This window comes from Pan paniscus, chromosome 21 (assembly GCF_029289425.2).
Source record: "Pan paniscus chromosome 21, NHGRI_mPanPan1-v2.0_pri, whole genome shotgun sequence".
NCBI lineage: Eukaryota > Metazoa > Chordata > Mammalia > Primates > Hominidae > Pan > Pan paniscus.
In genome coordinates, this window is record NC_073270.2 from 57,497,506 (window position 1) to 57,522,327 (window position 24,822).

Here is a 24,822-nt window from a genome sequence, read left to right on the forward strand (position 1 = left end):
CCTGTAGTCCCAGCTACTCAGGAAGCTGAAACAGGAGAATCGCTTGAACCCTGGAGGTGGAGGTTGCAGTAAGCCGAGATTCTGGCACTGCACTCCAGCCTTGGTGACAGAGTAAGACTCCATCTCAAAAAAAAAAAAAAAAAAAGTTATTTTTCCAGATAAAAAAGGAAAATATGAAATAACTTTCTCACCCATTGATAACAGCCATTCAACTAGGTTAAAGTGTAAGTTTATAAATAACTTCGTTTACACTGCTTCCTGCTTAGACCATTTATTTATTATTTTATTTATTTTTTTGTTTTTGTTTTTGAGACAGGGTCTCACTCTGTCACCCAGGCTGGAATGCAGTGGCCCAATCTCGGTTCACTGTAACCTCCGCCTCCCAGGCTCAAGTGATCCTCCCATCTCAGCCTCCTGAGTAGCTGGGACTACAGGCCTGCACCACCACAGCCGGCTAATTTTTGTATTTTTAGTAGAGATGGGGTTTCACCATTTTGGCCAGGCTAGTTTCAAACGCCTGACCTCAGGTGATACACCTGCCTCAGTCTTCCAAAGTGGATTACAAGCATGAGCCACCGCGCCCAGCCTAGACCATTTATATAAAGGAAAACCAAAATTGATTTTCTTAGGATTTGACTTTAAGACAAATAAAGGTTTTAACAGCAGATAGTCTGCTAACCAGATGTGCAATGGTTTCATACAATCTGGCTGAAATGCAAAAGCAAATATTAGAGGAGCAGAGCCAAGGGAACAATGTTTCTGAAAAAGGTAACTAATGTAACAAGGAGTTGGCCTCCACAGAAACCATCATCTCTGCTGGGAGTTCCCCTATAATCAGTAAGCACTGCGCAAATATTTGCTGAATTGTCTGCATGACACACCAACCTTCCAGGAAGTTGCAGGGTCCAGGAAAGAACAGTCTCAGCATTGACGCTGGGCAGATCCAAGAAGAACATGAAGAAAAATTAAAAGTAGCCAGATATGGTGGCTCATGCCTGTAATCCCAGTACTTTGGGAGGCCGAGGCGGGAGAATCACTTGAGGTCAGGAGTTCGAGACCAGCCTGGCCAACATGACGAAACCTTGTCTCTACTAAAAATATAAAAATTAGCTGGGCATGGGCCGGGTGCAGTGGCTGACTCCTGTAATCCCAGCACTTTGGGAGGCCAAGGCGGGTGGATCAAGAGGTCAGGAGATCAAGACCATTCTGGCCAACATGGTGAAACCCTGCCGTCTCTACTAAAAATACAAAATTTAGCCAGGTGTGGCTGTAGTCCCAGCTACTCGGGAGGCTGAGGCAGGAGAATTGCTTGAACCCGAGAGGCAGAGGCTGCAGTGAGCCAAGATCATGCCACTGCACTCCAGCCTGGGTGACAGAGCGAGACTCCGTCTAAAAAAAAAAAAAAAAAAATTAGCTGGGCATGGTGGCGGGTGCCTGTAGTCCCAGCTATTGGGGAGACTGAGGCAGGAGAATCGCTTGAACCCAGGAGGAAGAAGTTATAGTGAGCCAATATTCTGCCACTGCACTCCAGCCAGAGTGAGATTCTGTCTCAAAAAAAAAAAGGAAAAAAATTAAAAGCCGTTATCAATTAGTCAACAGCAGTGGTTCTCAATAGCAGGGTGGGGTGATTTTGCCCCCTGCAGACATTTGGCAATGTCTAGGGATGTGTTTGGTTGTCACAACTGCAGGGAAGTAGGGTACTACTGGCACGTAGTGGGTAGAAGCCAGGGATGCTGCTAAACATCCTACAATGCCCAGGAGACCCCCCACCAGAGAGTGTAATCTGGCCCCAAATGTCAATAGTCCTGCGGTGGAGAGCCCTGCTCTGAAGCAGCTCTGCCCACTAGGCTTCTGTGATGATGGAATCATTCTATACTGCACCATCCAGCACAGTAGCCAGCAGCCACATGTGGCTGCTAAGTACCCAAAATGTGACATTTAAAGTTTATTTCAATACCCAAAGGAATATACATCATTCTACCATAAAGACACACGCACACAAATGTTCACTACAGCACTATTCACAAAGCAAAGACATGGAATCAACCTAAATGCCCATCAAAGACAGACTGGATAAAGAAAATGTAGTACATATGCACATGGAATACTACGCAGCCATAAAAAAGAACAAGATTGTGTCTTTTGCAGGACATGGATTGAGCTGGAGGCTATTATCCTCAGCACATTAACACAGGAAAAGAAAGCCAAATACCACGTGTTCTCACTTATAAGTAGGAGCTAAGTGATAAGAACTTACAGGCACAAAGAAGGGAAGAAGAGACACTGGGGGGTCTATCTGCAGGGAGAGGGTGGGAGGAGGGAGAAGAGCAGAAAAGATAACTGTTGGGCACTGGGCTTAATACCTGGGTACAGCAAACCCCCGTGACATGAGTTTACTGATGTAACCTCAGGTATGTAGCCCTGAACCTAAAATAAAAGTTTTTAAAATTTTTTATTTCATTCACTTAATTGATTGAAATAGCCACGTGGTACCATTATGGACAGCAGTTGTTAAGAGGGCAGTTAGGAGTGGAAGCAGGCTGGGCATGGTGGCTCACGCCTGTAATCCCAGAACTTTGGGAAGCCGAGGCAGGCGGATCACCTGAGGTCAGGAGTTCAGGACCAGCCTGGCCAACATAGCTAAACGCTGTCTCTACTACAAATACAAAAAGCAGTCAGGGCTGGGCACGGTGGCTCACGCCTGTAATCCCAACACTTTGGGAGGCCAAGACAGGCAGATCACGAGGTCAGGAGATTGAAACCATCCTAGCTAACACAGTGAAACCTCGTCTCTACTAAAAATACAAAAAATGGGCCGGACATGGTGGGGGACGCCTGCAGTCCCAGCTACTCAGGAGGCTGAGGAAGGAGAATTGCTTGTACCCAGAAGGTGGAGGTTGCAGTGAGCCAACATCACGCCACTGCACTCCAGCCTGGGCAACAGAGCGAGACTCCATCTCAAAAAACAAAAACAAAAATCAGTCGGGTGTGGTGGCGCACGCCTGTAATCCCAGCTACTCCAGAGGCTGAGGCAGGAGAATGGCTTGAACCCAGGAGGCGGAGGTTGCAGTGAGCCGAGGTAGTGCCATTGCACTCCAGCCTGGGAAACAGAGCGAGACTCCGTCTCAAAAAAAAGAGAAAAGAAAAAGGAGTGGAAGGAAAGGTATGAAGGGAAACTTTTGCTCTTCCTTCTAAATACATCTAAGGTCTGGGTTTTTTGTTTTTTGTGTTTTTTTTTTTTCCTTTTTAACTAGGAGAATACAAAACCTAAGTCAAGAAGGATGCAAAGAAAGAAGCGAAGTCTGAAGTCTGAACACATCCCTGCCACAGAAATGCTACTGTCTGGAGGAGAAATGGGAATATATCAATCACCTCATGAGAAAAGCCAAGTCAATGTGGCAGCTTCTCTTTAAATGTAAAGCTCAGGTCCTCTGACCCAGCAAGTCCGGCCAGAGGGAGGTAGGGAGCGATCTTACACAAATACTGGTCCTATGGGAGATGCACGAGGATGTTCACAGTGGCAATAGACAGGGCAACACCCAGAAATGACAAAGGCACCCCCTGTGCAATGGATTTGTACCAATTGAAAGAAGGAAGTAGAGACATATACACTCCAGGGAAAGATCCAGGTGGTTAAGTGGGAAGAAAAAAAGAAGGCAAGAAACATGTAATTTATTATTTTGTATTTTAATACCAAAATATGTGTTAATATAAGCCTAGGAAAAAGCACTGAGGAACAAACACCTCCTCTGCCCCATGACTTACCACGGGTGCTTCCAGCAGATGGGCAGTCAGGGATGCTGGGACTGTCGCCTTTCCCTGTTTCTCCAGCCCTGAGTCTTTCCCTGTGGGTATTCTGCTGCTCAGCAGACCTGACTCCTCTTATAGAAGTATGACTCGTGTGTCGACGCACTCCCACAATGATCCTACAGCTATCAGACTCAAGTCCAAGGCTCTCACCTTCTCACCTTTTCATCTCTGCTGTCCCATTACCAAGCCACCCTCCTGCAGCCAAGGCAGGCATGCCCCGGAACCCTATGCTCTCATCTTCCCCCACCATTCCATTTCTATCAAACTACCCAACATGTCTGTAAGACCCACTCACACCAGACATCCTCCTGCAAGCCTGTCCCTTTGTCTTCTATCTATCCTTCCAAACCCAACTCTGTGCTCTTCACAAAGAGGGGAGGAAGCAGTTCTGGGCTCTCTTAGACTATACTGGTCTGTTTCTCTCTAGACCAGGACTGGCAAACTCAAACCTACAGGGGCCCAGCAAGCCACATAAAAAAATACATAGGCCAGGTGCAGTGGCTCACGCCTGTAATCCCAACACTTTGAAAGGCTGAGGCAGGAAGATCACTTACAGCCAGAAGTGTGAGACCGGCTTGGGTTACATAGTGAGATCCCATCTCTATTTATTTTTTAAAAATGGAAGAAGAAGAAAAGAGGAAAGAAGGAGGTGGAGAAGGAAAGAAAGAAGAGAGGAGGGAGGAGGAGAAAAAACAATGAATGAAAATAAACACAGGGTCCAGTGGGATGGGGCACACCGCCAGTCCAGTTCCTACACAAGCCTAGACCATCTGATTCTGCAAGACAAAGACATTCTGTAAGCAAATATTCAGTTATAAAATGTTGGCAACTGATTCAATTTTTAGATATTATACAAAACTACAACCACACCAAGATATCATTTTTTTACGACCAAAGTCAAAAATCTTAATAATGGCAAGGATGGACAAACAGGCGCTGTCACTGCCAGCAAGGATCCAAGATGGCATAACCTCAGGGAGGACATTTTGACGATGCTATCAAAATTACAAATGTACCTTCACTCCAGCCATTCCCCTTCCAGATATTCCGTACAGTCTAACATGGGCACAAAGACTTGTGTGACATTTCTAGTAATAGTAAACCATTAGAAAAAATAAATATAACTGACCAACCTCAGTGGCTCACGCCTATAATCCCAGCACTTTGGAGGCCTAGGTTCACTTGAGGCCAAGAGATCAAGACCAGCCTGGGTGACAGCACCTCTAAAGATTAGATAGATAGATAGATAGATAGATAGATAGATAGATAGATAGATAGACAGACAGACAGACAGATAGATAGACAAATGAAATGGAAAAATAATCTAAATGACCATCAGTGGTAGATTGGCTAAACAAACTACAGTACTATTCAATTTAATACTACAAAGGCATTAAAATAATGATCAAAGGCCAGGTGCAATGGTGTGTGCCTGTAGTCCCAGCTATTTGGGACGCTGAGGCAGGAGAATCACTTGAACCCAGGAGTTTGAGACAGCCTAGGCAACACAGCCCCCACATCTCAAATAAGTAAATAAATAAATAATTTCAAAAAGGGAATGAAGAAGGTTGTTATATACTGACACGGAACGAGCTCAGAATTTTTTTTTTTTTTTTTTTTTTGAGACGGAGTCTCACTCTGTCACCCAGGCTGGAGTGCAGTGGTGCGATCTCGGCTCACTGCAACCTCTGCCTCCCGGGTTCCAGCGATTCTTCTGCCTCCTCAGCCTTCCGAGTAGCTGGGATTACAGGTGCCCACCACCGTGCCCAGCTAAGTTTGGTATTTGTAGTAGAGACAGTTTCACCATGTTGACCAGGCTGGTCTCAAACTCCTGACTGCAGGTGATCCACCCACCTCGGTCTCCCAAAGTGCTGGGATTACAGGCGTGAGCCACTGCCGGCCAGAATGTACTGTTAAGTGAACAATACATGTACTGTGTAGGGTATATTAATAATAGAATAAAAACGAAAAATCTATGTCTATTTATCTATATAAAGATGCATGGTTCTTTTGATAAATGCTTAAAAATTTCTAGAACAATACAGAAGAACATGGTAAGACTGGCTGCCTGGGGAAGGGTACAGGGTAGCTGACTAGAGTGGGAGGGAAACTGACTTTGCAATGGCTACACCTCTGTAGCTTTTAAGTATTAAACCATGTGACTCTGACTCAGTACACTTTTTTCTAATTTAAAAATAAAATAGGCTGGGTGCGGTGGCTCATCCTGTAATCCCAGCACTTTGGGAGATAGGCAGATGGCCTGAGCTCAGGAGTTTGAGACCAGCCTGGGCAACATGGTGAAACCCTGTCTCTACTTAAAAAAAGAAAAAAAATCCAATAAAATTAGCTGGGCATAGTGGTGGGCACCTGTAATCCCAGCTACTTGGGAGGCTGAGGCGGGAGAATTGCTTGAACCCGGGAGGCGGAGGTTGCAGTGAGCCGAGATCGCACCACTTGCACTCCAGCCTGGGTGACAGAGCAAGACTCCATCTCCAAAATAAATAAAAATAATAATAAAATAATAAAGCTCACCCCGCTGCCCAAACAGCACACAGCTCTGTCTGCAGCCTCGGATCTTGCCCTGAGCTTGTAGGTCAGAGAGCAGATACCATTCACCTCCCCCAGGCCTGGCACACAAAGGTGCTCCGTCACTAAGCGTGGGCTGATGACTCATTCTCCTGGGCCCTTTCACATGCCCCAGTGCCCAGCACTCCTCCCTCACCTCATGCATTTGTGTTTACCCAAGACACTCGGTCATAGGTTCTAACACAGACCTAGGCCACAGAGCCTGGCTGGCAACCCCACACAGCCCGAGCCCACAAAATTCCAGAAAACAGGACAGAATCCAGTGGAAGGCAATTTCCTAGACACCAAAACAATAAGCAAAAACATGAGTAAGTGCTGAGTGTGTGCCAAGCGCTGTGGCAAAGCCCTCAACGCGAATGACTTGCCTTGCTCCTCCTGACTGTCCTACAGTCAGGGGCTTCTATCCTCGCCCTCTTGTAGATGAGGACACTGCACCTCAGAGGGTCTTGCAGCCCATAAGGGACAGAGCCAGGATGTGAGTCCAGCAGGCTGACCCCAGAGCCAGCCCTCTTAGCTGGAGTCTGGCAATCTCATCTCGTTGTAGAATCTGAGAGCCACCTCTCAACTGTCTAGATGGCAACCTAGGGAGGAATCCAAATGGCAGGAACCCAGCAGAGACACACCAAGGGTCCCCACTGGCACTGCCAAGCCCACCTGCCTCCTCCCTCCAAGCCTGCTATGGCAGCTGGCACTGCTATGGGAGCGTCCATGAGCAACACACATTGGGATCTAAGAGCTCTACGTCCAACAAGAGGCAGGAGGCTGGACGTGGCTCCTTCCTTGCAGCCATGGGTCACGCGGATAAAGAAGGGCAGGAAGAAGGGAGGGGCATCAGGAAGGAAGAATTCCCTTTTTCTCTGCAGATGAGGATTCCATTGTTTATCCTCCTTCTGGCTCCAGTGCTCAACATGTACCCTCACTGAAGCCCATTGTGGGCCCTGCCACCACTTATACCCCCAATGAATTAGGAATGCAAAACTCTTGAGATTTTTTAATGTTTCTGGGGTTTTTTTTTTTTTTTTTGGAGACAGCGTCACACTCCATCCCATGCTGGAGTGCAGTGGCGCGATCATGGCTCACTGCAGCCTCAAACCCCTGGACTCAAGGGATCCTCCCACTTCAGCCTCCGAAGTAGCTGAGACCACAAACATGCAAGACCATGCCCAGCTAATTTTTTATTTTTCTTGGTAGAGATGGAGTCTCCCTATGTTGCCCTGGCTGGTCTCGAACTCCTGGGCTTAAGAGATCCTCCCACCTCCGCCTCTCAAAATGCTGGGATACAGGCGTGAGCCACCATGCCCTGTTGCTCCTATTCCTTTTTGTTTGTTTGTTTGTTTTTTGTTTTTGTTTTGTTTTGAGACAGAGTCTCACTCTCCCCCAGGCTGGAGTGCAGTGGCACAATCTCTGCTCACTGCAAGCTCCGCCTCCCGGGTTCACGCCATTCTCCTGCCTCAGCCTCCTGAGTAGCTGGGACTACAGGCGCCCACCACCACGCCCGGCTAATTTTTTTGTATTTTTAGTAGAGACGGGGTTTCACCGTGTTAGCCAGGATGGTCTCAATCTCCTGACCTCGTGATCCGCCCACCTCGGCCTCCCAAAGTGCTGGGATTACAGGCGTGAGCCACCGCACCTGGCCGCTCCTATTCTTTATTCACTTGCTCATTTAATCAAGCAGCCAGTATTTACTGAGCACCTACTAGGTGCCAGCCTTTGTGCTAAGCACTGGGACTCTCACAAGACAAACGAGGGCACTGCTCTCACAGAGCCTACATTTTGTAGGTGGGCAAGGTAGGAACAAAAACAAAAAACAAGAAAAAAATACATGCCACTCAGCGGTAGGTGGCTCCTACAGAGTGAATGGTCTGGAAAGATGTCCCAAAGACACAGCTGAGCTGAGACCTGGGAGACAAGAGACAGCAGCTTACGAGCTGTGGGACCCTGGACTAGTTAATTAACCCTGCTAAGCCTCCGTTTCCTGGAAAATAAAACAATGACAGTACCTAGTATTGGACGATGCCATTAAGACAATCCACTTAAAATACCTAAGACAGTGATGCTGGCACCCAAGACACCAACGGAGTTCAACAAAATTCTTACAAGAAAAACTGTGTGTCACTAGAACGGAAGCCCCACACTGTCAGGGATTTCTCTCGCACGTGTTGACCACTATATCCCTAATATTAAAACTGCCAGAGACAGAGTAAGTGCTCAGGAAATATTTATGGAGTGAATAAACAGATGAATCAACAGTAGCTATTTTTAGTCTTCATGCTATAAACCTCTGTTAACTTTTCTGTGAGTGTGTAGAGATCTGGATGCCCTTTCAAACAGCCGGCAATTCTCCAAAATTCTCCAAAAACAAGGCCAAGATTCTTAAGCACTGGTTTTCTGTGGTATCACACACAAAACTGCACTTTTGAGTGCTTCTTTGTTGGTCAGGCTTATCCGATCCCAGTTAGGTGACTTCTCAGGCCCAGGGCAGGAGTCAGTGCCTCTCTCTACTTTCTCTTTGTTTGCTTTAGGAAGGGCCAGGATTCAGAATGAAAACATTACCTGTGGCCGGGTACAGTGTCTCATGCCTATAATCCCAGCAGTTTGGGAGGCCAAGGTGGGTGGATCACCTGAGGCTGGGAGTTCGAGGCCAGCCTGGCCAACATGGTCAAACCCTGTCTCTACTAAAAATACAAAAATTGCTGGGGGTGGTTATGCACGCCTGTAATCCCAGCTACTTGGGAGGCTGAGGCAGGACAATCACTTGAACCTGGGAGGCAGAAGTTGCAGTGAGCCAGGATGGCGCCACTGCACTCCAGCGTGGGCAACAACAGCCAGACTCTGTCTCAAAAAAAAAAGAAAGAAAAGAAAAAGAAAACATTACTTGTAAAGTGAAAATAAAATACAAATCAACTTGTGAGACTATAAGGCACTGGTTAAGTAAATTAGAGATGTCTATTCAAAGAAATATTATGCTGTCATTCAAAATGTCATTTGCATATGGCAAAACCCTGTCTCTATTAAAAACACAAAAATTAGCTGGGCGTGGTGGTGTGCACCTGTAGTCCTAGCTACTTGGGAGGCGGAGGCGGAGGCAGGAGAATCACTTGAACTCGGAAGGCGGAGGTTGCAGCGAGCCGAAATCATGCCATTGCAATCCAGCCTGGGCAACAGAGCGAGACTCCGTCTCAAAAAACAACAACAAAAAAAAAAAAAAAAAAAAAACCCACGTTCTACATGGTTCCTAGTCATAAAACAATGTACACGCAGAAACAAACAGGAAGAAAACATCATCTGCTAAAAGGTTTGTGTTCATTGTGATTGTCTTTGAAGGAAAAATAACATAATACCAGCATTTCCTTTATCAGTTTTCTCTGTTCTCTCATTTTTCTTTTTCTTTCTTTCTTTTTTTTTTTTTTAATGAGACTGAGCCTCGCTCTGTCACCCAGGCTAGAGTGCAGTGGCACGATCTCGACTCACTGCAACCTCCGCCTCCCAGGTTCAAGCAATTCTCCTGACTCAGCCTCCCAAGTAGCTGGGATTACAGGCATGTGCCACCATGCCCAGCTAATTTTGTTTTTTGTTTTTTTTTCAGTAGAGACAGGTTTTCACCATGTTGGACAGGCTGGACTCGAACTCCTGACCTCAGGTGATCCACCCACCTGAGCCTCCCAAAGTGCTGGGTTACAGGCACGAGCCACCATGCCCGGCCTGTTCTCTCATTTTTTTTTACATAGATATGTACTCATTTTTCAGTTAGAGGAAAACAAAGATTAGACTTTTTCACTGCTCCCCTTATAACATAAACTATTCAAGAAGAGAGTGCCTGGCCAGGCCCTGGAGCCTGGAGCCCCACAGGAGGACAGACCACCCTGACTTGACAATTTAAGCTCAGTGTTCCTGTGACTTGGCTAACCTATATGTCTAAAACTCAATCTCAGATACAGAAAAGGAAGCCAACGCTGGGCGTGGTGGCTCACGCCTGTAATCCCAGCACTTTGGGAAGCCAAGGCAGGTGGATCACCTGAGGTCGGGAGTTCAAGACCAGCCTGACCAACATGGAGAAATCCCGTCTCTACCAAAAATACAAAAAAGTAGCCAGGCCTGGTGGTGCATGCCTGTAATCCCAGCTACGCAGGAGGCTGAGGCAGGAGAATCGCTTGAACCTGGGAGGCGGAGGTTATGGTGAGCTGAGATTGCGCCATTGCACTCTGGCATGGGCAACAAGAACAAAACTCCATCTCGGGAAAAAAAAAAGAATAAATTTCTTAAGTCAGGCATGGCGGCACAGGCCTGTATTCCCAGCACTTTGAGAGGCCAAAAGTGGACAAATCACCTGAGGTCAGGGGTTTGAGACCAGCCTGGCCAACATGGCTAAACCCTGTGTCTACTAAAAATACAAAAAAAATCACTGGGCATGGTGGTGCATGCCTGTAATACCAGCTAGTTGGAAGGCTGAGGCATGAGAATTGCTTGAACCCAGAAGGCAGAGGTTGCAGTGAGCCAAGACCACACCACTGCATTCCATCCTGGGCAACAGAGTGAGACACTGTCTCAATAAATACATAAATAAGCCGGGCATGGTGGCCCATGCCTGTAATCCCAGCACTTTGGGAGGCCGAGGTGGATCACTTGAGATCAGGAGTTTGAGACCAGCCTGTCCAACATGGTGAAACCCCATCCCTACTAAAAAAAAAAAAAAATACAAAAATTAGCCAGGTATGGTGGCATACACCTGTAACCCCAACTACTCAGGAGGCTGAGGCAGAAGAATTGCTTGAACCCAGGAGCCGGAGGCTGCAGTGAGCCGAGACTGCACCACTGCACTCCAGCCTGGGCAAAAGAGTGAGACTCTGTCTCAAAAAATAAAAAATAAGTAATAAATAAATAAATTTATTGGCTGGGCGTGATGGCTCACGCCTGTAATCCCAGCGCTTTGGGAGACCAAGGCGGGCGGATCACAAGGTCAGGAGTTCGAGACCAGCCTGACCAACATGGTAAAACCCCGTCTCCACTAAAAATACAAAAATTAGCTGGCGTGGTGCCACGGGCCTGTAATCCCAGCTATCCAGGAGGCTGAGGCAGGAGAATCGCTTGAACCCAGGAGGCGGAGGTTGCAGGGAGCCAGGAACGCGCCTCTGCACTCCAGCCTGGGTGAAAGAACAAGACTCCATCTCAATTAAAAAAAAAAAATTTCTTATAATACCATTATACTCCCATCAGAATGGCTGAAACAAAAGGTGACGGACAATACCAAGTGTTGATGAGGACATGGAACAACTGACCAGCTTGGTGGAACTATAAATTAGTACAATTGCTTTGGAAAATTATCATTTTCTTCTAAAGCTAAACACAAATATACCCTAGGGCCCAGCAAAGCCACATAATACATACTGAATGATGTGTTCAAGAATGTTCATAGCAGCCGGGCGCGGTGGCTCACGCCTGTAATCCCAGCACTTTGGGAGGCCGAGGCGGGCAGGTCACAAGATCAAGACCATCCTGGCTAACAAGGTGAAACCTCGTCTCTATGAAAAATACAAAAAATTAGCCAGGCGTGGTGGCGGGCGCCTGTAGTCCCAGCTACTCTGGAGGCTGAGGCAGGAGAATGGCGTGAACCTGGGAGGCGGAGCTTGCAGTGAGCCGAGATCGTGCCACTGCACTCCAGCCTGGGCGACAGAGCGAGACTCCATCTCAAAGAAAAAAAAAAAAGTTCATAGCTGCACTATTCATGACATTAATTTCAAATAAAAGCTTAATAACACTAAGAGATACCACACATGCCAAGATGGCAATAAATGAGACGCTTTCTACGTTAGTTTCCTTGGGCTGCCATAATAAAATATCATAGACTGGATGGCTTAAACAACAGAAACTTATTTTCTCACAGTCCTGGAGGCCAGAAATCCAAGAACAAGGTGTCAGCAGGGTTGGTTTCTCCTGAGGCCTCTCTCCTTGGCTTGCAGACAGCCACCTTCCCCCTGTGTCCTCACACGGTCTTTTCTCTGGTGTCTCTGTCTTTTTTTTTTTCTTTCCTTCTTTCTTTTTGAGATGGAGTCTCGCTCTGTCACCCAGGCTGGAGTGCAGGGGCATGATCTTGGCTCACTGCAACCTCCGCTTCCTGGGTTAAAGCAATTCTCCTGCCTCGGCCTTCCTAGTAGCTGAGATTACAGGTGCATGCCACCACACCCGGCTAATTTTTGTAATTTTAGTAGAAATGGGATATCACCATGTTGGCCAGGCTGGTTTTGAACTCCTGACCTCAGGTGATCCACCTGCCTCAGCCTCCTAAAGTTCTGGGATTACAGGTGTGAGCCACCATGCCCAGCCTCTCTTTCTGTCTTAATCTCCTCCTATAAGGTCACCGGGCTGGATGGAAAAGGGCCCATCCTAACAGCTTCATTTTAAATTGATCACCTCTTTAAAGGCCCCCTGTCTCCAAATGCAGTCACATTCTGAGGTGCTGGGGATTCCAGCTTCAAACGTGAATTTGGGGAGGTGTGGGGGATCCACGTCTGCAACATTTCCCAAATGTTCTAACAGCACAAGGCTTCCTTAATTACTAAATCAGAAAGCTGACCTCATAGCAAGAACAATAGTCCAGACTATATGAATTTCTCATCCAACAGATGTCTTGAGTTTTGTTTTCGGTTTTGTTTTTTTTTAAAAAAGACAGGATGAGACACCTTAAAAGGACTATGGCCACTCAGTGAGTATCAGCTTCCTTAGTCCAGTGGCTCTGAGGGCCATTCACCCCCAGAGGACACTTGGCAATGTCTGGAGACATTCTTGATTGTCACAAGGTGGGGAGGGGATGGTACTGGCATCTAGTGGGCAGAGGCCAGGGATGTTGCTAAACATCCTACAATGCCCAGGACAGCCTCCATAACAGGGAATCATCAAACCCAAAATATCGGCCAGGCGCAGCATATTTTTAGTAGAGACAGGGTTTCACCATGTTGGCCAGGTTGGTCTTGAACTCCTGACCTTAAGTGAGCCACCCACCTCGGCCTCCCAAAGTGCTGGGATTACAAGTGTGAGCCACCAAGCCCGGCCCCAAGCCTGACTTTATCTCATCACTGCAAACTGCCCGTGGCATGTGGGAGATCCTGCCAGGCCCACGGTAGGAGCAGGGCACTGTTGACACTACAAACTGATTCTTCCTTGGGGACCGCCGCCAACAGGCTTTTCCTTGGCATTTGCTAAATGCCACAGAGATTTAATTGGGGCGAAGGAAGAGCATCCGGCCCAGTCCACCTTTCCAATTCTCACCAGAAGCCTTTCCCTGCTCACACAGGGCCTCTTCCAACTGTCTTCCCCCAGAGTTTCTGCAAATTCTGTTTAGACAAAAATAAAAGCAGGGCCAGGCACAGTGGCTGGTGCCTGTAGTCCCAGCACTTTGACAGGCAGAGGTTGGCGGACTGCTTTAGCTCAAGAGTTTGAAACCAGCCTGAGCAACATGGAGAAACCCCATCTCTATGAAAAAATACAAAAATTAGCCAGGTATGGTGGTGCATGTTTGTAATCCCAGCTACTGGGGAGGCTGCAGCGGTAGGATTGTTTGAACCCAGGAGGCTGAGGTTGCAGTGAGATCGCACCCACTGTACTCCAGCCTGAGCAATAGAATGAGAGTACGTCTCAAAAAAAAAAAAAAGGTTTTAAATGTATAAGCACAACCAACTATCCTATTTCTTTCCCCTTGTAGCAGTAACATTATGTGTTTAGACTGCGCCATTTCAGCATGGGCCACTACTTCCTAAATGTCAGGCATGACTTGGGGTATTTACAAATCTCAGGAACTTTTACAGACTTCATGGTTTTCTTTAAATTGACTGCCTTTTATTTAAATTCTAAAAGGAAACTTCCTGCCATGACTACAACAAGAAAGCAAGTATCATTTGGTACAAACAGAAGGGCTCATAAAAATAATTGCTAACCTTTCATACATATATTAATCTTTCAAACTCACAAATTAGAGAAAACAGATACTAGTTGTTAAAATCAGAATCATTCTAAATGTCATCAATAAAAATGTTATAATTAGTCTTTTTCTTTCCAAATTAAACCAAAGTCACCACCTTCATGAGTGACCCTGAAGACACGTCCCAACCCCTCCACCCCTTCAAAGGCAGTCATAAAATACAGCCAGCCCTTATCACTGACTTTCAACATTTCCATCTGGGTAAAGACACTAAAAGAACATTCTGTTCTGAGAAGTAAGGGACAAAAGTCCAAAGATGGCCAGTTCCATGCCTTGCCTCCTTTTTCCAATTTATTGCATGCAAGACAGAGGTCAAGGTCAAAGGCTGCCCCCATCTCCTTGCGGACTGGACTACAGGAACCTCCTCTCGCCAGCCAGCTGTACAGTAGGTAGAAAGAGCCCTTTTGGGCTGGGCGCAGTGGCTTATGCTTGTAATCCCAGCACTTTGGAAGGCCAAGGCGGGCGGATCATGAGGTCAAGAGTTCGAGACCAGCCTGCAGAACATGGTGAAACCCCGTCTCTACTAAAAATACAAAAATTAGCCAGCCATGGTGGCCTGCACCTGTAATCCCAGCTACTCAGGAGGCTGAGGCAGGAGAATCGCTTGAACTCGGGAGGCGGAGGTTGCAGTGAGCCGAGATCATACCACTGCACTCCAGCCTGGGCAACAGAAGGAGACTCTGTCTCAAAAAAGAAAAGAAAGAGCCCTTCTGCAAGGAAGCCTGGCAGGCACGGCACCCATGTCCACACTCCATCCTTCAGAGTCCCTCTGTGGGTTTGCAACAACACATCTTCTGGTCTCCACGTGGGCAGAGAGCAGCTAGTCTGGTTTTGGTCAGCACAAGGCAGAGCAAGGGAGGACCTCTGTAACTGAAGGGGATGGCGCAAGTGCAGCTGGGCGCTGGCAGAGGACAGAGAGCACAGCCCCATGGGCCGCTGCCAAGGCTTGCTCCACTGTTCTCATCCCAGGGGGGCAAAGAGCTGTTGGTGCAACTCTCTCCTCCAGTCCAGAGAGGGGAAGGTCGGTGGCTGAGGAGGGGGGTGTCTCTGGGTTTCACCCACCAGCACAATCCCCTCCCTCAAAACATACCCCTATATGCTTGGTATCTAATACTCCCTCCACCACATCAAAGAAAGGATGTTAAAATGTACACACACGGCCAGGTGCGGTGGCTCATGCCTGTAATCCCAGCACTTTGGGAGGCCGAGGTGGGTGGATCACCTGAGGTCAGGAGTTCGAAACCAGCATGGCCAACAGGGCAAAACTCTGTCTCTACTAAAACCACAAAAATTAGCTAGGCATGGTGGCGGGTGCCTGTAATCCCAGGTACTCAGGAGGTTGAGGCAAGAGAATTGCTTGAACCTCAGAGGCAGAGGTTGCAGTGAGCCGAGATCGCACCACTACACTCCATCCTGGGCGACAAGAGCAAGATTCTGTCACAAAAATAATAATAATAATAAATAAAATTAAAAAATAAAATAAGATGTACACACACCCCTACATGCCACATATCTAATACTATCTCCACTTTGTCAAAGGAAGGACGTTGAAACACACACCCCCCCCACTATATACAATTGATCCTCATAATTTATAATTTCTGTATTTGCAAATTCACCAAATCCCTCAAACTTGTAATCCCAAATCAATAGCTGCAGCCCCTTCACAGTCACTAATGGATGCGTGCAGTGTGGCCAAAATGGTGAGTTGCTCCTCCCTGCCCCGCCCCCAGACACACACATTCCCAGCTGAGGTGACACAAGGCTTCTCATTGCAGCTCTCACACTACAAATAGGAGTCATTTTTGTGGTCTCTTACTGCCACGATTTGTGCACTTTTGTGCTTTTCCTTGATGGTTTTGCAGTTTAAAATGGCCCCTCAGCACAGTGCAGAAGAACTAGTATCTCTAAGCACAGGAAGGCTGGGATGTGCCACGTGGAAAAAATACACGTGTCAGATAAGCTGCCTCCAGGCGTGAGTTACAGAGTTGTTGCCTGTGAGTTCGATGTTAATGAATCAATAATGTACATTAAATATGCGGTTTTTAAAAAACAGAAACACACCTAAAACGAGGTTCTTCATTGATCAGTCAACAAAAATAATGTGACCAGAGCCTCTCAGGAACCTAACCCCATATTTCCCCTAAGAGCAATGGTTCAGTATTCGAAAATTCAGTGCTCACAACGACTGAAATAAAGAATGTAAGTCCTGGGCAGGGCACGGTGGCTCACGTCTGTAATCCCAGCACTTTGGGAGGCCAAGGCAGGCGGATCACCTGAGGTCAGGAGTTCGAGACTAGCCTGGCCAACATGGCGAAACCCCGTCTCTACTAAAACTACAAAAATTAGCCGGGCATACTGGTAGGCATGTGTAATCCCAGCTACTTGGGAGGCTGAGGCAGGAGAATCACTTGAACTGGGAGGTGGAGGTTGCAGTGAGCCGAGATCACGCCATTGCACTCCAGCCTGGGCGACAGAGCAAGACTCCGTATCAAAAAAAAAAAAAATGCCAGGTGCAGTGGCTCACGCCTGTAATCCCAACACTTTGGGAGGCCGAGGCAGGCGGATCACAAAGTCAAGAGATCAAGACCATCCTGGTCAACATGGTGAAACCCTGTCTCTACTAAAAATACAAAAATTATCTGGGCGTGGTGGTGGCGCAGGCCTGTAGTAGTCCCAGCTACTTGGGAGGCTGAAGCAGAGAATTGCTTAAACCCAGGAGGCAGAGGTTGCAGTGAGCCGAGATTGCGCCACTGCACTCCAGCCTGAGTGAGAGTGAGACTCCGTCTCAAAATAAAAAACAAGAATTTAAGTCCTGAGAGTAATGAGAGTCCTACCTAACACCACCTCCATCACATCAAAGAGAAAGGGCATTTTTGTTTCCTTATCAGTAAAGCAAGAATAAAAAAAATTACCAACATCAAAGGGCCATTGTGCAGCATGAAAGAGGAAACATGAGTTCAGAGCCAAAACACTGCAGGTCCTAAATAAATATTCATCTTTTTCCTCCACCGTCAGATAATGAGTCACATAAACATGCTGACATAAGCTCTATGCTCTCAGGCAAAATGTAGGACCTCTGAAATGCCTCTGATGCCTCCACCCAGGTGGCGGGCTTCCTGTCTAGATTCCAGTCCCCTTTGTGGGATGGAAAGAGGAGCACAACAATCTGTTCCCAGGGTCTGCAGCACACATCGGTGTGTGACAGCTTCTCCTCATTGTTGTAACAAATTAGCACAACTTTGGCCGGGCACGGTGGATCACGGCTGTAATCCCAGCACTTCGGGAGGCCAAGGCGGGCAGATCACGAGGTCAGGAGATCCAGACCATCCTGGCTAACACGGTGAAACCCCGTCTCTAATAAAATACAAAAAATTAGCCGAGCGTGGTGACGGGCGCCTGTACTCCCAGCTACTCGGGAGGCTGAGACAGGAGAATGGCGTGAACCCGGAAGGCGGAGCTTGCAGTGAGCCAAGGTTGCGCCACTGCACTCCAGCCTGGGCGACAGAGCGAGACTCCGCCTCAAAAAAAAAAAAAAATTAGCACAACTTGAGTGGCTTAAAACAATGCAAGTTTATTACCCTACAGTTAGGTCCGAAGTCCAAAATGGGCCTCATGGGACTAAAATCAAGGAAGGTGTCAGCAGAGCCGTGTTCCTTAGGAGGCTCCAACCGAGTCCGTTTCCTTACCTTTTCCAACTGCTAGAGTCCCCCGCATTCCTTGGCTCATGGCCCCTTCTTCCCTCTTCAAGCCAGCAGTGCAGCCTCTCCCAATCTTTCTCTTATGCTGACACTCACCCTCCTGCCTGTCTTTGGCTTTTAAGGACCCTGTGATAACACTGGGACGGGCCAGGGTCAGTGGCTCACACCTGTAATCTCAGCATTTTGGGAGGCCAAGGTGGGCAGATAACTTGAGGTCAGGAGTTCAAGGCCAGCTTGGCCAATACGGTGAAGCCCCGTCTCTACCAAAAATACAAAAATTAGGCCAGGCGTGGTGGTTCATGCCTGTAATCCCAGCACTTAGGGAGGCCGAGGTGAGCGGATCATGAGGTCAAGAGATCGAGACCATCTCGGTCAACACGGTGAAACCCCATCTCTACTAAAAATACAATTAGCTGGGCATGGTGGCATGCGCCTGTAGTCCCAGCTACTCCGGAGGCTGGGGCAGGAGAACTGCTTGAACCAGGAGGCAGAGGTTGCAGTGAGCCAAGATCACACCACTGCACTCCAGCCTAGTGACAGAGCAAGACTCTGTCTCAAAAAAAAAAAAAAAAAAATTAGCTGGGCGTGGCGGCGGGAGCCTGTAATCCCAGCTACGCAGGAGGCTGATGCATGAGAATCACTTGAACCCGGGAGGTGGAGGTTGCAGTGAGTAGAGATCATGCCACTGCACTCCAGCCTGGGTGACAAGAGCGAGACCCTGTCTAAAAACAAACAAACAAAAAGATTTAAGGTGATATATCCACAAATGGCTTTTTTTTTTTTTTTTTTTTTTTTTTTGAGACAGGGTCTCACTCTGTTGCCGAGGCTGGAGTGCAGTGGTATGATCAGGGTTTACCGCCACCTACACTTCCTAGGCTCAAGCAGTCCTCCTACCTCAGCCTCCCAAGTAGCCAGGACCACAGGCTCAAGCCACCATGCCTGGCTTTTTTTATTATTATTATTTATTTTTTGTAGAGACAGGGTTTCACTATGTTGCCCAGGCTGCTCTTGAACTCCAGGGCTCAAGCAATCCTCCTGCCTGGGCCTCCCAAAGTGCTGGGATTACAGGTGTGAGCCACCGAGCCCAACTGAAATTCTATTACACAATAAAAAGAAACTTCAAAAACTTCTTGCTAAATTAAAGCAGCCAGACACAAAAGGCAACACGTGGTGTGATTCCATTGATAGACAATTTCCAGAAAGGGCAAACCTATGGAATCAGAAAGCGGATCACTGGTTGCCTGGGACTGGGGCAAGGGCAGGGATGAATTGCAGATGGGCTGGAGGAGACTTTCGGAGGTGATGGAAACATTCAAAACCCATGCCGGAGTGATGGTTGCATAACTCCATACACCTGGATTTTTTTTAGTCAATGGTTTACATACTTTTTTTTTTTTTTTTTTTTTTTGAGATGGAGTCTCGCTGTCACCCAGGCTACAGTGCAGTGGCGCGATCTCGGCTCACTGCCAGCTCTGCCTCCTGGGTTCACGCCATTCTCCTGCCTCAGCCTACTGAGTAGCTGGGACTACAAGTGCCCGCCACCACACCCGGCTAATTTTTTGTATTTTTAGTAGAGATGGGGTTTCACTTGTGTTAGCCAGGATGGTCTGGATCTCCTGACCTCCTGATCCGCCCACCTTGGCCTCCCAAAGTGCTGCGATTACAGGAATGAGCCACCACGCCTGGCCAGTTTACATACTTTCAATAGATGTATGCTATATAAATTATACTTCAATAAAGCTGTTTAAAAAATTGTGGTAGACAACATATCTATTCAGTTCTTCTTTCTCAATCTGATTCATATTCAAAACTTCCTAGTCCCCCAAATCCAAATATATCAAGCATCAAAGCATCCTCATCCAGTGTGGCCACAAAACGTAGATTGTTACAATGAGGCAAAGTCTTGGGCCACCTGGTACCTAAGCTCCCATCCTTGCCACAACATCACACCAGGGCCGCGACATACCTGGACAGAATGCTCTACATAGTTATTCATTTTCCTAAATTTGATCAGGAAAAAGCAGTGAAATTCATAATATTTCTAAATTTCTCATAAAAGGCCCCTCCTCTCAAAGACGCACACTGTAGACCCCACGGTAAACCTCATGCAAACACCTAAGGATTACCATTAGCCCTAGTAAACACCTAAGGCATACTGAGCACTTATTCTCCTAAACTTTACATGGACTAAAAAACTATGAGATACATAATTATTGATATTCCCATTTTACAGATGAAACAACTGAGACTCAGAGAGGTAAAGTTATTTTCCCAAGATCACACAGCTAGTAAGCAGCAGAGCCTGGGTGTGAACCCAGCTCCTCAGTGGACTCCTGCGTCCTGGCTCCTAACAAATAATCCCTGCCGTTTCACCACAAGAGGAGCTCCATTCAGCCATAAGCAAAGGGCATGATGTCATAAAATGGTTTCCAGCAATGGAGGTGAAATGCCTTGTTTCCTAACTACACCATTTCAAAAGTTTTCTCAACATCAGGATGTGGTAACTTTCTCAAGAGAGAAAAGAACTTTGAAGCCAGGGGATTCCTCCAAAAATAAGCTGCATGTCTTCGCAACATTCGCTGAGTGACCCCAGAAATAACTGCATTCTGTCCCCTATGACATGTGGCATCGTTTTTGGTTTTTTTTAACCACAAATCTTCCAACCATTCCACAGCTTTATTGCCTAGAACCATTAGGTGAAATGGGTGGATCCGGTTCAAAACTGCCTCCTCTCACAACCTCCAAGACCACGAACACATTAATATCAGTGAATCTTTGTTTCCCTGTCAATAAAATGGGAGAATTTTTTTTTTTTGAGATGGAGTCTTGCTTCTTCACCCAGGCTGGAGTGCAGTGGTACAGTCCTGACTCACTGCAACCTCCACATCCTGGGTTCAAGCAATTCTCCTGCCTCAGCCTCCCCAGTAGCTGGAATTACAGGCACCACCACCACACCCGGCTAATTTTTGTATTTTTAGTAGAGACAGGGTTTCACCATCTTGGCCAGGCTGGTCTCGAACTCCTGACCTCGAGTGATCCGCCCACCTTGGCCTCCCAAAGTGCTGGGATTACAGGCTTGAACCACATCTGGCCCCTAAAATGGGAGAATTAACTCCAAAAACTCACATGGTTGTTGTAAGGATTAAAACAGCCCTATTTATCTCAAGTGGCCAGCAGACAGCCTGACCCATTACATATTACTTTTTTCTTCCTTTAACCACCCACCCACTTTAGCCCTCACGCTGCCATCCCCCAGCCCCCAGTTCTATTTCAGGAAGCTCCTCCATCTCTCTGTGCTTCTCAAGAGTTTCTAAACTTCAGGATTCCCACCTTGATGTTGCTACTCCTGAAAATGCAGATTATATACAAGAGCATTTACGCAAATGCACAGCAACCCTGATACACAATTTGAATCCAAATCCATGTCACTGTTTAAGAAATAGATTGGCCAGGCACAGTGGCTCACATCTGTAATCACAGCACTTTGGGAGGCCAAGGTGGGCGGATCACCTGAGGTAAGGAGTTCGAGACCAGCCTGACCAACATGGAGAAACCCCATCTGTACTAAAAATACAAAATTTGCCGGGCATGGTGCATGCCTGTAATCCCAGCTACTCAGGAGGCTGATTCAAGGAGAATCGCTTGAACCTGGAAGGCGGACGTTGCAGTGAGCCGAGATCGTGCCAGCCTTGGCAACAAGAGTGAAGCTACATCTCAAAAAAAAAAAAAAAACAGAATTAGATTAGTTCCAGGCCAAGCACGGTGGCTCACGTCTGTAATCCCAGCACTTTCGGACGCCGAGGCAGGTGGATCACCTGAGGTCAGGAGTTCAAGACCAGCCTGGCCAACATGGTGAAACAACTGTCTCTACTAAAAATACAAAGATTAGCCGGGAGTGGTAGTGGGCACCTGTAATCCCAGCTACTTGGGAAGCTGAGGCAGAAGAATCGCTTGAACCCAGGAGGCAGAGGTTGCAGTGAGCCAAGACCAAGGCATTGCACTCCAGGCAACAAGAGTGAAACTACATCGTCTCAAAAAAAAAAGAAAGATTAGTTCCAAAGCTGGTAAATTCTAAAGGGGCTGTGATGCTCCATTCCAACGCAACCTAGAAAACTTACTTTTAAATAAAATTATCTGCACCACTCCCTCTGGGTCTCCATATGAACGGCTCATGTTTCTATCACGCTAATGATCACTTTTGAACAATATTTGCATTTTTCTTTCATGTACTGACTCAAAAGTTCTCAACTCTGACTGCATGTTAAAATCAACAGGGGAGCTTATTAGAATATATAGATAGAAACCCAGGTCCCACCCTAAATTCTTATTTCAAAGGTCTAGAATGAATCAGAAAAGGCTAGTTAAGTTTCCCTGGTGATTGCAATGAACAGCCAGGGTCAGGACACCCACACCTGTTGGGCAGGTCTTCTTTAATTCATCCTTGCATCCCCATCAGCTGGAGTGGCTCCTGCACATAGTAGGCGACTCATAATTGCTCATGGCACAAATTAATAACCACTGGATTTTAGACTCCACTGATCATATTAATTCATTACAGTATTTACGGAGGGTGTACGATGTACCAGGCACTGTTCCAGGCATAGTGTTCAAGTCAATTGTCATCATTAAAACGAAGGAGGCCGGGCGCGGTGACTCACGCCTGTAATCCCAGCACTTTGGAAGGCCGAGGTGGGTGGATCAAGAGGTCAAGAGTTCAAGACAAGCCTGGCCAAGATGGTGAAACCCCCGTCTCTACTAAAAATACAAAAATTAGTCAGGCGTGGTGCCCGGCGCCTGTAATCCCAGCTACTCGGGAGGTTGAGGCAGAGAATTGCTTGAACCCGGGAGGCGGAGGTTGCAGTGAGCCGAGATCTCGCCACAGCACTCCAGCGTGGGCAACAGAGGGAGACTCCGTCTCAATAATAATGCTAATACTAATAATAATAATAAACGCAAAACAGAGAAGGGAGGAGTGAGGGAACTATCTTTGGGTCAGACAATCCGGAGTTCAATCTCCATTTTGCAGTCTTCCCTATAGCCCTTAACCTCCGTAACCTCCAGTTTCCTCCTCTGGGTAATATCAGTGAGGCCTCTTCTTCGCAGGATTCAGGAAGCCAGGGACAAAGACCCCACAAAATGGCCGCCAGCACCATTCTTTTTTTTTTTTAATTCCACTGACACCTGGTGAAGCCACCCTTATGGTTCACTCCACCCGCTGCGTCTCCTGTTCCGAGCAACTGACGCTGCAATAAGCGGCCGCCACCGGGAAATGCCCAGAGAGGACCAGACGCCCGAGGAAGGGCGGAGCAGAGCGGCCGCAGGCCCCGCCCAACACCGCGCTCAGCCTCCCGCGGGCTCCAGCCTCACCTGCGCGGCCTGTGGAGATGCACATCTCCAGGCCCCGCCCCCCAGAACTCTGATTGGCGGGTCTAGGCGGGGGCCGGGAAATCTGCATTTGCACCAGCGCCCACCCCCGTCCTTCCCACCCCCGCCCCTCACGCCCAGGTAAGTCTATGGCAGGCGATGCGAGAGCCCCGCAAACCTCAACGCGTCACGCTGCCATCCTCCGAACAGGAAGACGGCGAGGCGCAAAATACCAACCCGTCCCCTCTTCCCAAATGCGGAAAAACCCTTGCCTGTTCCGCGCCTAAGCTGCCCTCCGGGTCTCCTACTGCGGGAAGGGCACAGCAGGTGGCAGCCCCTGTCCCAGCCGTGGGATTCCTTCCCCGAAATTGTGGGGGGAGAACACAAGGGGTAGTGTCACCAAGCGGCCAGTAGGAGACCCTCCCACCCTCCTGCGACTGCTGGTTCGGGTCCACCCCGGGCGGAGGGGGAAGGGGCCACCGGAGCGCAGGTGGTCTCGGCGCAGCCTCCTGGGGCTGGGACCCAGGGGCGCTGATGGGGTACCCCGCGGCGTAGGCCGTGCCCCCCTAAAAGCTGAGCATATCTGGGCTCCCGAGTAATGCTCCAAGCGCAGAGCTCGGTGTGACACTGACCAAATTGTTACCTCAGATATTAATTACGGACAGATATTAATTACGGAACAATAAAACGGTGAGAAAGCACGGCTGATCCGAATTCCGCGAGTGTGTAAACAGCACTGGGGCGGGCCCGGCTTCTCGGGGTTTCTAAAGGAAGGTGGGCAAGGAGGCCCAGGCAACCGGGCGCTCGAACCCCAAAGGGCCGGCATCAGGCTAGGTGCCGCCCGGGGCTGAAGCGCAGGGACCCCCTCCCCACCTCCCCGCCTCCCCAGCCCTGCCCCAGGCTCATGGCGCCGGGCGCAGCGCGCGGCCAACCTGTCAGGCCCGGCCAGGCTGGCCCGAGCGCCGGGCTCCGGGAAGCGCGGACAAAGGAAAACGCGGGCCCAGGCCCACTCACCCGGCGCGGGGCCTGCTGTCCATCCGCTTCTTCTGGCGCACCGGCTGCAGCGGGATGTTGTCCGTCATGTCGGCGGCGCCGCCCGCCTTGGCCGCCGCGCCCCCCGCGCCGCCTGGGCCGCCGCCCGGTCCGGCCTCCGCGCCGCCGCCCGCCGGCGCCGCGCCGCCCCGGGGGAGGAGGCGGCGGCAGCGGGCGGGCCGGGCCCGCAGCGAGGGGGCGAGCTCGCGAGCGCCGGGCCACGCGCGGAGCCGCCCGCGCGGCCCGACCGACGGACACGGGCGCACCATGGGCCCGAGCTCCGCGCTGCGCCCGCTCGCTCCGCGCCGCGCCGCGCCTGCCACGGGGGGCGGCCGGGCCGTGTCCGCGCCGCCGCGA

At 48.6% G+C, this 24,822-nt stretch overlaps 1 protein-coding gene across 1 annotated transcript in view; it reads right to left on the reverse strand.

The window, feature by feature from the left end:
• ATP9A (ATPase phospholipid transporting 9A (putative)) overlaps nt 1-24,600 on the reverse strand; it is a 172,545-nt gene extending 147,945 nt beyond the window's left edge. Inside the window, exon 1 of the mRNA XM_034947069.3 lies at nt 24,448-24,600. Coding sequence (XP_034802960.1) covers nt 24,448-24,515 — 68 coding nt within the window. The 5' untranslated portion in view covers nt 24,516-24,600. The remainder of the gene's footprint in view (nt 1-24,447) is intronic.
• Nucleotides 24,601-24,822: the final 222 nt, after the last annotated feature.